Source organism: Papaver somniferum, chromosome 6, assembly GCF_003573695.1.
Source record: "Papaver somniferum cultivar HN1 chromosome 6, ASM357369v1, whole genome shotgun sequence".
NCBI classification, from domain to species: domain Eukaryota; kingdom Viridiplantae; phylum Streptophyta; class Magnoliopsida; order Ranunculales; family Papaveraceae; genus Papaver; species Papaver somniferum.
Window position 1 is genome coordinate 131,328,300 of NC_039363.1, and position 14,395 is coordinate 131,342,694.

General features: G+C 38.1%; 2 protein-coding genes across 3 annotated transcripts; one reads left to right on the plus strand and one right to left on the minus strand.

Annotated features, from left to right (window-relative positions):
• Window positions 1-6,709: 6,709 nt before the first annotated feature.
• LOC113291501 (allene oxide synthase-like) lies at window positions 6,710-13,835 on the plus strand. Its single transcript, XM_026541026.1, has 6 exons — window positions 6,710-7,028; window positions 7,116-7,346; window positions 7,651-7,754; window positions 8,003-8,282; window positions 8,424-8,492; window positions 11,916-13,835. The coding sequence occupies exons 1-6, from the start codon at window positions 6,834-6,836 to the stop codon at window positions 13,491-13,493; spliced, it is 2,457 nt and encodes an 818-aa protein (XP_026396811.1). The 5' UTR covers window positions 6,710-6,833; the 3' UTR covers window positions 13,494-13,835.
• LOC113289327 lies at window positions 9,115-11,501 on the minus strand. 2 transcript variants are annotated; one of them, XM_026538560.1, is made up of 4 exons: window positions 10,953-11,501; window positions 9,738-10,078; window positions 9,430-9,652; window positions 9,115-9,220 (listed from the first exon to the last, which is right to left on the minus strand). In XM_026538560.1, the coding sequence occupies exons 1-3, from the start codon at window positions 11,413-11,415 to the stop codon at window positions 9,434-9,436; spliced, it is 1,023 nt and encodes a 340-aa protein (XP_026394345.1). In that variant the 5' UTR covers window positions 11,416-11,501; the 3' UTR covers window positions 9,115-9,220; window positions 9,430-9,433. The 2 variants fall into 2 exon arrangements, with proteins under 2 accessions (XP_026394345.1, XP_026394344.1); XM_026538559.1 differs by lacking the exon at window positions 9,115-9,220 and having other exon boundaries at window positions 9,326-9,652.
• Window positions 13,836-14,395: the final 560 nt, after the last annotated feature.

Genomic DNA, 14,395 nt, shown 5'->3' on the forward strand with positions numbered 1-14,395 from the left:
CACCCTGCAAAAGATATAGACAACCCGCGTATGTCAGGCTAAGTATCTTCTTCTCTCTAATAATACACACTAGCTTCCAAATGCCTACGCATGCTCACCATGCAAATTTTGATTATATTGAGCAACCTGTGCAATCCAATAAAAAGTACAGGAAATTTTTTTACCTTAAATTTAATACGATATGCTCTAGTACTTTTTGCTTCGTCAGGTCACTCTCACAAGGCTTACCAGTAGTCAGCTACACCAAATATCTCAGTCAAGATAACCAGAACAAGCATTGGACTCTCTGGGATAGCACATGGATCATGTACTTCTCCTCAGAATGGATTAGGACTCTACAGCCTCATCAGTATTCCACCCAACAAAGAATCCAAAGACATATAAATTTTAAATCCTACTCCACAGAGATTCACACTTATCACCTTCTACAAAACCACAAAAAGTACTTTCAGAGCATCATACACATATATCACAAAATTCAAATTAAAGTGCTGATATCTAGTACTTCTATTACCATCACTCTATTCTTCACCTTCACAACCACTCTCATTGCTAAACCTCATCCCATGGCCTCCTCTTCAGGAACTAAACCTTCTGATCTAGTTCCTAACCTGGTTGATCAAATGAATTCATCCCTGAATATCCCTGAAGACCTCTTTCCTAAAGTCTTTATCAATGCTGAGAATACTCTTCCAAAAAAAAAGAAGGCTGGAAATGGGTCTTTATTGGCAGATACTGTAGTAAGATCTCTCATGATACTAGAACAATTTCAAGATTCATCAATTCAAACTGGGAGCTTAGAAGAAATGCTGAAGTTAATCTTTGGAAGAAAAGAAGAAACTACTACTCAATCAAGCTTTGAAGCATAGAGGACTATAAAGTTTTTAGGAAAGGAGGAACTAGAGGAATATTTGACAAACTCATTATGCTAAAAGAAGTACCTCCATCTAGTCCTGACTTCATTGATGAAGCAAAATTCTACAAGGTTTGGATTTGGGCTTTAGTAAAAAGAATCCCAAAGCACATAATACCTGACATCAAAAATATCATGAAACCTGCTGGAATTTACCAAGATTCAAGGAAATCTTATGAAAGAGATGATGATGAAAAGAATCTGGAAGTCCTCCTAACCATTGATGTCACCAGAGCTCTGAAATATGGTATTGATGCTTATGAGAACCCTACTACATCCTACTGGCTTGAAATGGCCTATGCTCTTCATGGTATTTCTTTATGCAAAGTTTGCAGAATTCTTGATCATCCTGGCCCCTTTTTTGAGGAAAAAGAAATGCAACCTCAAAACATCCCTCAGCATAACCATCCTTCAAATCTTAACAACCAATACCCCTCAACCTCAAATTCCCCTAACGACTGTCACACACCCAACAATTCCATCACCAGTAGCCCCCAAACTCCCATCAAGACTAGACACTACTCTGACAAGGATGTTCCAGATACATTTTCCATCAAAATGAGGATAGCCCAAAGACAGATTCTTCTTAAAAACAGCTGTGAAGAACTTGATGGTCCTGAGGACTATATCATCTTCAAAGCTGGCCTGCACCAACCTATTAGTGGAGAAATTCCTACTACTAATTCTGAAGTCCTTTCTTGCCAAAAGAAACACAAAAACCTCATTGAAAGCAATAAACACAAAGAGAGATTGCAGAAGAAAAAACGCATCCATATCAAAACTGCAGCTAGAAAGCTGAACTATCCTAATGCTGCTGGAGTGGAATCCTCCTTTACTCCTGAATACTCCTTCCTAAAAGTTAATAATCCACATCAATACCCAATCTTAAATGTTTCTTTCCCAAATGCCTTTGACAATGGTCCCTCCTTATCTGAAATTCAACAACAAATCAATGAGGACTTCAACAAACAGAAACAACTGCTTTGGGAAAGAAAAGAAAAGGAGTTCAAACTCAAGGATGTGGATACAAACCTACATCCTCAATTAATTGACCCAAAAAGGAAACTTCTGCATCCAGAGAATACTTCTGGAAATCATCTTCTTACCTGAGAACAAACTCAGCCTTCAAAAAGGAGCAATACTCAATTGATGCAAATGGAAGAGGGCCAACAAAAAGACTTGACTACTGGTAGCCTTGAGGGAGCAAATTCTTTCACTCCAATCCAGGTATACTACTCAAAGCTCAACTTCAGCTACCAAAATATACAAGTGTTTTACATAAAAACTTCCATTGCTAGGCATGTTTTCATCATCATTAGCCAAATCACGCACATCTGCATTATCCTAATTAGTAACCTCTATAAAAGTTACACCATCATCATATTCACATATCCAAATGTTTCATACTTCTGGCAATTTCATTCTGCTCTAGCTTGGAACTGTCAAGGTCTAGGACAACCACATACCATAAAAAACCTGAATAATATGTTAAATCAGTATAACCTGACATAATTTTACTTTCAAAAACTAAACAACAATCCAAGAAACTAAAAACTACCCTTAGAAAAATAGGAGTCACAAATTTTTGGTTTGTATAACCTAGAGGAAAATCCAATACTGCTGGATGGCTTGTGTTAGCTTAAAAAACTAATCTAAATGTCACTATAGAGGATTTCTCTAATTATACCATATTAATGCTACTGTTGTTCCTATAGATGGAGAACCCTGGCTTTTCACAGGTTATTATGGCAGCCCTTATACCACTTTAAATAAATTAAACTCTTGGAAAATGATAGAAAACGCTCATTCTCATAATGCTCTCCCTTGGTTGATAATGGGTGACATGAATTTTGTTTTGCATGATTTTAATTCAGCCAACACTCTATTGATTCAACTGAGGCTAACACTTTTCTGGAAAAAATAGAGGAAGCTAATCTTACTGATCTAGGTTTTACTGAATGTCCTTTCACCTGGAAAGACAGAAGAGTTGGCAACCAGTTAACTGAACAAAGATTAGACAGAGGCCTTGCTTATGAAAGATGGCTTGATATCCACCCAAACTCAACCATCTCAAATTTCCCTGCCATTGACTCTGACCATAACCCCATTCTTCTCAATACCAACCCTACTTGGAAACAAGGTCACATCCCCTTCAAATTTTTTGGTCCTTGGCTTGATCACAAAGATTGCAAAGAAATCATAGCTGAATGCTGGAAGGCTCACCAAAAAGGGTCCCTAGCTATTAAAATTGCTAGAAAATTTATAGATGTAAAAATCAAGCTAAAGAGATGGAACAAAGAGGTTTATGGCAATATCAAGACCCAACTTGAAGAAAGCATCAAGCAGTTGGATTGGATTACCAAAAATATCTTCACCAACAATAGAGGAAATGCTATAAGAGAAGCTAAAAATCAGGTGGAACATTGGCAAGACATTCAAGAAAAGTTCTGGAAGACTAAAAGCAGGGACCAACTCATCAATATTGGGGACAAAAACACCAATTTTTTCCACCTTTCTTCCAAGAAAAGATATAGAAGAAACAAAATTGTCTCCATCCAACATGAAAATGGTACCTGGCTTCATAACAGTAAAGATGTTCATCTCTGTTTCACAAACCACTTTGCCAATATGGCTACAGCTGAACCAATAACTATCAACAATTCCCTTATAGACCTCATACCTACTACCATCACCACCAATGAGAATACCAACCTTCTAAAAATTCATGATGCCATGGAAATAAAAAACATTCTCTTCAGTATGGATGGAGAAAAATCCCCAGGACCCAATGGTTTTCCGCCAAACTTCTTTCAAGCTAACTGGGAGGTTATAGGGGAAGACATCACCAACATGTTTCAAACTTTCTTCACTTCTGGTTTCATTCTTAAAGAGATGAACTCCACATTTATTTCCCTCATTCCTAAAATTGATAACCCTACTAATCCTGCTCAGTTCAGACCTATCTCCCTATGTTACACCACCTACAAAATTATATCCAAACTGCTTGCTCAAAGGCTCAAACCTCTTCTACCTAAGCTCATTTCTCCCTTTCAATCTGCTTTTATCCATGACAGACAAATCTCTGACAATATTCCCATTGCTCATGAACTTATACATCATATGAACACCAGGCAAGTGAAAAAAGGAGAAAATGGTACCATGAGAATTAAAAAAGATATGGCTAAAGCTTTTGACATAGTTAACTGGGACTTCCTGATCCAGGTGATGAAACAGATTGGATTCAGCAACCAATTGTGTAACCTCATCCACCAATGCATCTCTACTACCAGTCTTGCTATCCTCATTAATAGCACTTCAGGAAATTTCTTCAAAGCTACTAGAGGGCTCAGGCAAGGAGATCCCTTATCCCCCTACCTTTTTCTCTTATGTATGGTTGCACTTTCTAGGTATCTAATCTCAGCTGAAACTCAAGGTCTCATACATGGAATCAAACTATGTAATAATGCTCCTGCTATCAACCATCTCCTCTTTGCTGATGACTGTGTGATCTTTTGCAAAGCTAACTTGTCAGAATGCAACAATCTTATCAAGATTTTCCAAGATTTTGGACAATCCTCTGGGCAACTAATCAACTTTTCAAAATCTGGGATTTTCTTCAGTAAAAACACCTTTCCAAATATGGTTGTTGCTATTAGTGAAGCCATGCAGGTTCAAAGAATTAGCAGCACTGACAAGTATTTGGGCTCACCTCTCTTCACCAACAGAAGCAAGATTCAAGCTTTTAAACCTTGTGTGGATAAACTCAGACAAAAGTTTGCTGGATGGAAAACCAATCTTTTAACAGTTGGCAAAGTTACCTTAATCCAAACAGTTACTTCCACTTCAAGTGTTTACCAAATGAACTATTTCAAGATTCCAAAAGGTACCTGCAAAGAGCTAAATGCTATCCAAAGGGATTTCTTATGGAACAAGGAACAAATAAATCTAAAGGATTATTCTACATTGCTTGGGATGCTGTCAACAAACCTAAGGAGCTAGGTGTCTTAGGCTTCAAAAACATGGAATTCTTCAACCTAGCTATGATCTCAAGAATAGCATGGAGATTAGTCACAGAGCCAAACTCTCTCTGGAGCAATACTATGAAAGCTTCTCACTATCCTAACCAAGAGATCATCAGAATAGACACCAAACCAAAAGAAACTGACTCTTGGATATGGAAAGGAATCCTAGAAGGCATATCCTGCATTCAGAAAAATTACATTTGGAGGATAGGAAATGGAACAAAAATCCATATCTGGGAGGACAGATGGATTGAAGGCTCACATGGCATTCTTCAAAAGCCTCCCCTTTTCCCACCTGATCTCATAACTGTCAATCAACTTTTCAATATGCATGGAGAGTGGGATCTAAATCTCCTAGCTCTTTGGTTCACTCATGATACCCAAAACTTTATTATCAACACCCATCATAAACCTGATACTAAAGATACCATAACTTGGAGTCTGACTAATATAGGGAAATTTTCTGTCAAATCCCTGTATGATAAGCAAATCAATGATAAGTATGAAAATGATGCCATAATTGCCCCTTGGATGCAGATATGGAACTTAGGAACTACTCCAGCTATTCATCTTTTCACCTGGAAGTGCGCTCATGACATTCTGCCTACTAATGCTAAGACTGCCAGCATCTTGCATTACATAGATCATATCTTCTCCTTATGCAAAAACTCCTCTGAAGATATCACTCATGTCCTTCTCGCTTGCCCTGCGGCCTCTGATGTCTGGGCTCACCTCTTCGGGGAGAATCACCAACTCTTCACAAATTATAGATCCTTTCATGAGTGGTTCAACAGCTGGTTCTCTCAAAATAACCCCATAGCTAACTGGAATGCTACCTTTGCTACCATTTGCTGGTTCATCTGGAAAGCTAGATGTGATCAAATCTTTAGGAATATTCAACCTTCTGCTTCTAAAACGGTTATGAAGATCACCCAACATCTTTGTACCTATAACAGGGTTCATCACAATCCTGGTCATATCCTAAATGATCTCTTCTACCATATGGAGCAAAATGTTCAGAACACAAGCTCCACCAGCCAGAACAAAAATCTTGAGGGAAATCTTGGCATCACTATTAGCATACATATTCTACATGTAAAAAATGAGTTAGCTAATAGTGATATACAACCATATACTAACTTCGCTCTCTTGGCTCTATCCTTTACAGGTCAATGCATGGGAGCTGGGAATATCAAAGACACCACAACAGGTCTCAACATCTCAGACAAAGCAGGCAGATGAGCTCAACTAGCACTGAACTGGGGAAAAGAGCCGCACCAACAACATGTAGATTATGCAGAAGAAGAAGAAGAAATTCTACAAAACATTCAATCACTCTATCAAACTCAAGTGCAGGAAAGATTCCAAGAAAATCATCTTCAAAATACTGACAGAAGAATCGAACCAATTGACTTTGTCTTGGGGAGGTTAACCAAGAGAACCTCTCAACAAAATACAACTACAGCCAATTTAGCTAGGATAGCTAGTAACTCTACTTATTTCCAAAATTTCAACTGGAAAGACACTAATCTTCAGTCTCTTTTTACTGCTTTACAGTATCCTACAAACAACTCTACTACTATGGATCACTGCAATCTTCGCAACAATAATAACATTAGTAATCTCCTTTTGTTGGATCATCCTGCTACCAGTCCTGGTACGGATGATGCCATAGTTGTAACGCGGGGTGGATAGCTCGATTGAGCCCTCTACTCTTTTTTTCTATAAAAAAAAAAAGTTTGAGACTCGAGTCAATATGAACTCATAACTTAGTAGACTTTAGTAGAGTAGTTCTATTTTCCTCCTCCTGCAGTCTTTTCTTATCTGCAAAAAAAAGAAAAGAAAAATAAATATCTTAAATTCAGTTTCAATTTTACAGAACCTGAAAATAATCATTCATGGCGACCCGCTTAGCAGCAAATCCAATCGGACTTAACAGAACCCGCCCATTTTATCAAGTTCAGCCCCCATCATCTCAAGCAACTCTACAGCGAAGCAACTTTCTTCATCTACAATCTAACACCACAAATCACACTCGTGTACTTCGAAGATTAGCTTGTCAGAAAAATCCAAACCCTAATCCAATCGAATCGGTTAGTTTTCTGCCCAGAACTGAGTAATCAATTACAACCATTTTTTTGTAGTCTTAATTATTTTGTTTATTTCCATCCATTATGTAGGAAAATCCAGTTGATGGGCCGAAATCAGTGGAGGAGAGTAAAGTCAACGAAGCCACGAGCTCGAAAGCTGAAAATTCAGGTTCTGTTGAATTTCCAAACAAGGGAATTAATAGACGGATAGCTGCAGTGACTAGTGTTGCAGCACTGGGATTTTTTGTATCAGGAAGACTAGATGTTGGTGGTGCTGGCACCTTAAAGGACCTTTCAAAGGCTGCCATACCTTATGAAACGGTTAGTTGATCGTTTGTCAGTTGATTAAAACATTCATTGTGAATATTTTAGCTTAATGCAGTTATATTGTTGTTGTGCTGTTGAGTTAAAGATTAGGTTAGTTAGTTGGCTACTATTTGAAATTTGGAACATATAAATTGGCTGAGAGTTCTTAAGCAACAGCACATTTGTTATTGTGATTTTTTTAGCATGAGTAAATATTTCGTAGTAGCCTCATTAGACCGTACATCTCTCTCAAAGCATCAGTAGGTTTGCTTATATTGCAAACTGAGGGTTGGCATCAATTTGTTGACTTGTTTTTTAGGCTATCTCGAATGGGATGCCTACGGTTGTTGAGTTCTATGCTGATTGGTGTGAAGTCTGCAGAGAACTAGCTCCAGATGTGTACAAAGTTGAGCAGCAGTACAAGTAATGTGCTTCTAACTCGTGTAATTTCTAGTAATAATGTCCGTACTGTTTTTGTTTTGAGAATCAAAATGGTGTTGCCTCTTGAAGCATTGGTTATAATGGTCTGCAGACAAATCTGTGGATGAATTACTAGTTTTTAGGAGGAAGTTGTGGATGGAGTACTACTTCAGATATTAACATGGTATTTTAGTATGAAGTTGTGATTTGAGTACTGCTTTAGATATTAACATGGTATTGTTTTTGTACAGGGATCGTGTAAATTTTGTTATGTTGAATGTGGATAACACTAAATGGGAACAGGAGCTAGACGAGTTTGGGGTTGAGGGTATTCCCCATTTTGCATTTTTGGATAGAAATGGAAATGAAGAGGGCAATGTTGTGGGAAAGCTACCAAGACAATATTTGGTTGACAATGTTGATGCTCTTGCTAAAGGGGAAGCTTCAATACCCCATGCTAGGGCTGTAGGACAGTTCTCTAGTGCTGAAGCAAGGAAGGTGCATCGAATTTCTGATCCTAGAAGCCATGGTTAAACGGAATACTAGCCATAGGCCTTACTGTCGCGGGTGATTACATGTATAAAGGTACTAATACTATGCCTCTCTATCTCTCTCTATTGGGCTCATGAATTCAGCTAAATTGGGGTCTCTACTTAAATGTCTTTTCCGCAGGTTGATGATCGATTCTTTGGGAATTCAGCTGCTGATTGTAGTTTGCTGGCCTTGGAGGATACACACCATGTGTTTCATCTCGATGTCATGCTTTCTCAATGAGATTTAGTCCGACGTTGTAATTACATATACTTGGGAGATATTCTTTCTGCTGTAACTCCTCTCGAGCATTAATATACATGAGAGAAGTCTTGGTGGTACCTCAGTAATTGTTATCAACATCTGCTGTTTACATACATGTATAAGAAACTGAAATTATTTCCTTCGAATTTTATTTTTTTCTTGAACCAAAAACATCATTAAGTTGTTACTACAGTTTTTTTTGGCTTCGACTTCATTGGCGTTCTAGTTTTTGCTCAACTTTCAATGGCAAAACTTTTTATCACAGTTTTTCTACCCACCAACTTATTGTAATCGACTTCAAATCTGTAATGTAACTTACATCCCATAGTTTTTCTACTGAATATGTTTTACATTACTTTCCGAAGTGTGGAACAGAGAAGATTGGGACTGGCCAAACTGACTAGATCTGTTTAGGCGAGTGTGGCCAAAAACTTCGTGGCTGAAATCTCAATTGTAAAAATAGGTGCCTAAGCTCAAACTCTGACATGAATTCCGAGCATATTCAAATTTCATGGTTGGAGCTGCCAAAGCCAACAACATGGCGGCATGGGAGGACACTCACTGATGGAAGAAAGATTTGAGAGACCCGTTCCATGCTGGCTCCCCTTTATTGCAAATTGGAGAATGGATATGAATGACCAAGGATCATACAAGTCATCAAACTCTGCATATTCCTGATTAAAGTTATATCCAATTTTAATTGTCATTAGAAAATAAAACGCTATCTAAGGATCACACAACTTATTTGATTTAGTCATCATTTTGCCTTGGATATTGCCTACATAAAAGGTATCTCTCACTATTTCTCTGTAGGAAAGGATTACAAAAAATTAAAAAAATCGAGTTCATAAATTACTAGAAACAGATGTACAGTAAAGCTTACAAGTTCAATATTTATCGGCAACAGGTCTAGATGGGAAAAGCCTGAGGAGAAATGTTATCAAAGACCACAGGCAAAGCACACCAAGAACTTGGAAACAAACCAACATTGCAACCAAGGCGCCACTTCTCTCCAGTAATTCAGGGGACGCAGCAGCTCCTCTCATTGAGAACATCAACCTCTCAACGAAATGCGCAGCTTTGCTCAACTGATAAAGTCTGTATATCTGCAAAAGCATAAACTCAAGAAATCGGTACAATTGCTAATTAGGTTTCGCAAACTGGAAAAATTCCAGAAAAGCTCAAATGTACCTCAAAAATGATAGGAACCAGAGGCCAAGAAGACGACCCCTGCTTGTCTAGATGTGTTTCAAATGCGAACTGAGCAGCACAGCCAACTAGAAATGGAAGCACTGCAACCAAGGCTGGCAAGCCTAGCACTGGCCAAGATACAAACACGGTTAACAGGGGAGCGAACACCTTTAGTCCCATGGTTAAGAAAGCAGAAGTCAAGTATCCTCTGAGTCCAGTAATCAGACCCCATCGCTTTGGACTAAATTCTAGATATGGCTTCTTGACTTGATCAGTTATGAAAAGAAATGCAGCGAAACCAGTATAAAACATGGCCTCTGATGAAAAAGATATCACGATTTCTGCAATTGTCATAGAAAGAGTGCAACGGATAGAAGTTAAAAACAACAAATCAAAATACTGCATTCCCAATCAAAATCTTTATGAGACAACTGGTTAAATGGCACATGCATATTAATAGGTTAACCGCAAACTATAATATGGACGAAAGCATAATTGACGTTAATGGTGTCTATAATCTTGCTAACAAGCACGCGGAATGGGATACTAAATTTTAATACTGTTGAGCGTTCTGAGACCACCAGATACTAATTAATCTCTTCTACATCAAGCAACAGATTGTATGTGATTTTGAGTCATTCCCGTAAAAACAGTTAATACCTCCCAAAATAAAATTACATTTTGTATGTTAGAGTTTACACTATCTTAGTCCTTACATCTTTTTAGCACTCAAACCAAACAGAAGATCAAAAACTCGGAAAACTATTCTAATTGTTCTCGAGCATCCAATACAATAGTTATTCAGGGATTTTTAATGAAATTCTACCATTTTTGTAATCCTAGCTTTAGAAAGAATGAAAACTCCACCAATACGTATTTTTTTCTCAGAAATAAATATTAATATATTTGTCATTTTAAGGTTTCCTCAGCCAAATTCCAGAACTTTTATTGATGGTCACAGATTAGTACCCAGAAGAAGTGCAAAAGCAAAAAAAAAAAATCCCAAACCAAACCTTCATCTGACACAATCTTATTCTAAATCATCGGCACACTATATACAGTAAGCACTAGAAGCCTTAAGAATTACATGAATATTAGGTTAATCAGTAGTGATACAAATCAATATTTGACAAGTATTAAGCTAAATTACAGCAAATTAAAACCATTTCCAACAAAAAAACAAAAGTTAATAATTCATTGAGGGTTCAAAAGTACCTGCAAGTATCTCATCCTTAAGAAGAGCATCAAAGAAACCGCTTAGGAAAAACTGTGGAAGCACTAAAGAAGAAATCAAGGCAACTGGAGCTAAAACCCATAAAAACGAAGAACCAATATCATCTTTAAAAGGAGATGAAACCAATTTCCCTTCTTGTACAGACTGATGAGTTAACCCATAAAATGAAATTGAACCAGATTTACCACTGTATGGTTCTGGTTTATCGTCAAATTTACTACTCGTTCCAATTATTGAACCATTTGTCGTCAAATTCTTATCAGAATTCGATGCTTTTGCGACAACTCTCAGTAATCTCGATTTGGACAATGAAATTGGGTTATATGTTTTAGTATCTAATCGAATTCGTTGATTGTTGTTAATCGAATGAGAAAAGAAAGGATTGATCGATAATCTTTTAGGGTTCGGAATGGGACGCAAACTACAAACGGACTGTAACTCCATTGTTGTCGGTTCTCCAACACTTCCGACCACTTGCGGACTTAAACCCTAAACCCCTTTTTTCTGTTGGCACCAGAGGCGCAGATTATGGATGCTGTATTGCTGTGTGTATGTGGGTTAAAACACAAGACGAGCTACATTTTACAAGAAACGGGCCGGTCTGGATGGTTACTCGGGCCTCTCAGATATCTCACCCCGTAGATTGTCCAGCCATTCTCTAGCGGGAACACTGGTGACAACAAAGAAGATGGGGTATCCTGGGACTACTCTCCAACTGAACTTCAGTGACCTAAATGAAATGTTGCTTGCTGTTAAACCAAAAAAGAAATTCTTTTGCTTGCTGTTAGTTGCAAACAACTCTTATTAGTCTGTTAGTTAGAGCGCATCTAGATGATTATGTGACCCCAAAAAATTCTAGAACCATAGAAAAAGAATAGTTAAAATATTGTTACACTCTATATAAGGACAAACATAATGGCATCCATTGTGCTAATTACGAGTAACACTGGCACTGGTTAGTCCATCACTTTGCAAACTCAGTATTATCCTCCGACTCTTTGTTAGATTTAAGCTGTCCATCCATGTCTGAATCCCCTCTCCTTGAAGACCCTCCACCATCATCCAGTAGGAGCACTGGCCAAGAAGCTGGTGGTGGTCTTCCATTGCGAGAGATCCCAGGTGATTATGGACTCCCTTTTTTTGGTCCTTTATTTGATCGACTTTGCTTTTTCTACTGTCAAGGTCAAGAAAAATACTTCAAGTCTCGAATTCAGAAATATCAATCCACCGTACTTCGAGCCAATATGCCACCAGGTCCCTTCATTTCATCAAACTCTAAGGTGATTGCCCTTCTTGATTCCAAGAGCTTTCCAATCCTTTTCGATGTCTCTAAGGTAGAGAAGAAAGATGTTTTCACTGGTACGTACATACCTTCCACCAAACTAACCGGTGGTTACAGAGTCCTTGCATATCTCGATCCGTCTGAACCGAATCATTCCAAGCTTAAACAGCTACTGCTCTCCCTTATTCATTCACGTAGCGAGTTTATAATTCCAGAGTTTAGAAAAAGTTTCGGTGAGTTGTTCGATACTCTTGACAGTAATATTGCTGCCAAAGGTAAGGCCAACTTTGATGCTCCAACTGGTGGTCTAAATGAGAAGACATGTTTTAACTTCCTAGCTCGTTCCTTGCTCTCAACAAACCCCGATGAAACAGAGCTCGGTAGTGGCGGTGCAGCATTGAGATCCCTTATATGGCTTTTTTTCACAATCCATCCAATTGTTTCAGTTGGCTTACCTTGTTTTATAGAAGATCCACTTTTCCACATCATTCGTCTGCCTCCATGTATGATAAAGTGCTGTTATCAGAAGCTATACAATTTCTTCTACAAACATGCTAGTGGGTTTCTCGATGAAGGTGAGAAGATGGGTATAAAAAGAGACGAAGTCTGCCATAATATTCTTTTTATTGTGTGCTTTAATGCCTTCAGCGGAATGAAGGTCCATTTCCCAAACATCATAAAATGGGTCAGTCGCTTAGATACAAAGGTACAGAAGCAGTTAATAGACGAGATAAGATCAGCAGTAAAGTCCAGTGACGGAAACGTGACGATGAAAGACATAGAAGAGATGCCACTGGTGAAGTCAGTGATTTATGAAGTTATGAGGATAGATCCAGCAGTGCCGTACCAGTATGCTAAAGCCAAAAAAGACTTGGTGATAGAAAGCCATGAATCATCGTTTGAAGTTAAACAAGGGGAGATGTTGTTTGGGTATCAGCCAATCGTGACCAAAGATCCTAAGATCTTCGAGAGAGCTGAAGAATTTGTAGCAGACAGGTTTGTAGGAGCCGAGGGAGAGAAGCTCTTGAAGTATGTGGTGTGGTCTAATGGACCTGAGACTGAAGGTCCAACGGTGGACAACAAACAGTGTGCAGGGAAGGATCTAGTGGTGTTGTTCTCAAGGCTTTTAGTGGTGGAGTTATTTCTCCGGTATGACTCATTTAAGGTTGAACTAGGATCCTCACTACTGTGTCCTCAAGTTACGTTCACTTCTCTTACGAAAGCCAGTGCTGAGGGTTAGGATAAAAGCAAAAAATACGGGGAACTTTTTCTTGCCTACTGGGTTCCGTTTTGCTGCGCTAATAAGGAGGAGGACAGATCATTATAGAGCTGTCGTTACCATGTCTTACGGATTTATGCCATATTTGCTTTGTTTGTAATCGCATTCTTGGTGGGCCGGCATTTTACATATTTTTGTGGCTTATCTTTATGGCTGGCTTTGCCTTATAATTCTTTCCCTAAATGTAAAGGCATGTTTAGCTGTGTTTGTTCTGAAAATAAACAGTTTGACGTTTGGTAAACCGTAAACGATAATATGTAAAGTATTGTGAAAATAATAAACGGATAAGTTTTATTTGGTAAATTGTATTATTGAAATGCTATTTGGTATGATTACTAACGAACATAATAAGCAAGTTATGAAAATTATTTTTAAGTAAGCACGCATGCAATGATGACACAATTTTCATTTATTTTGCGTGCATGTAATATCTCTAAATTATTTTGAATTCGGAAATGCTAATGGGCTCCCTATTCTCCACCTTCCTATTTACCTCCCTATTCACCTCCCTATAATCTAAGTCTCACATCCATATCGAGATCCGTATTCAGGTTCAGGTGGGGTTCACCATTCCCTTAATGTGGAGTTTAGATTGTAGGGAGGAGAATAGGGAGTCAAATAGCATTGCCGTTTTGAATCCGTTTGAGTTATTTTTTTCTTTTATCAAAAAGTTTCAAGGATGATGTATTCGGAAGGGAGACTCCAAACTCAAATCGTGTATTTGTATTATGCATAACAAAAGGTTGAATTCATAAAGCTGATGCGAGTAAACCACGACTATTTTTCAAGGAAAACTGATGTTAAAAATCTGCGGAACAAATAAAATCTTATGACAATGATTTTCAACCAACTTACAAAAATAT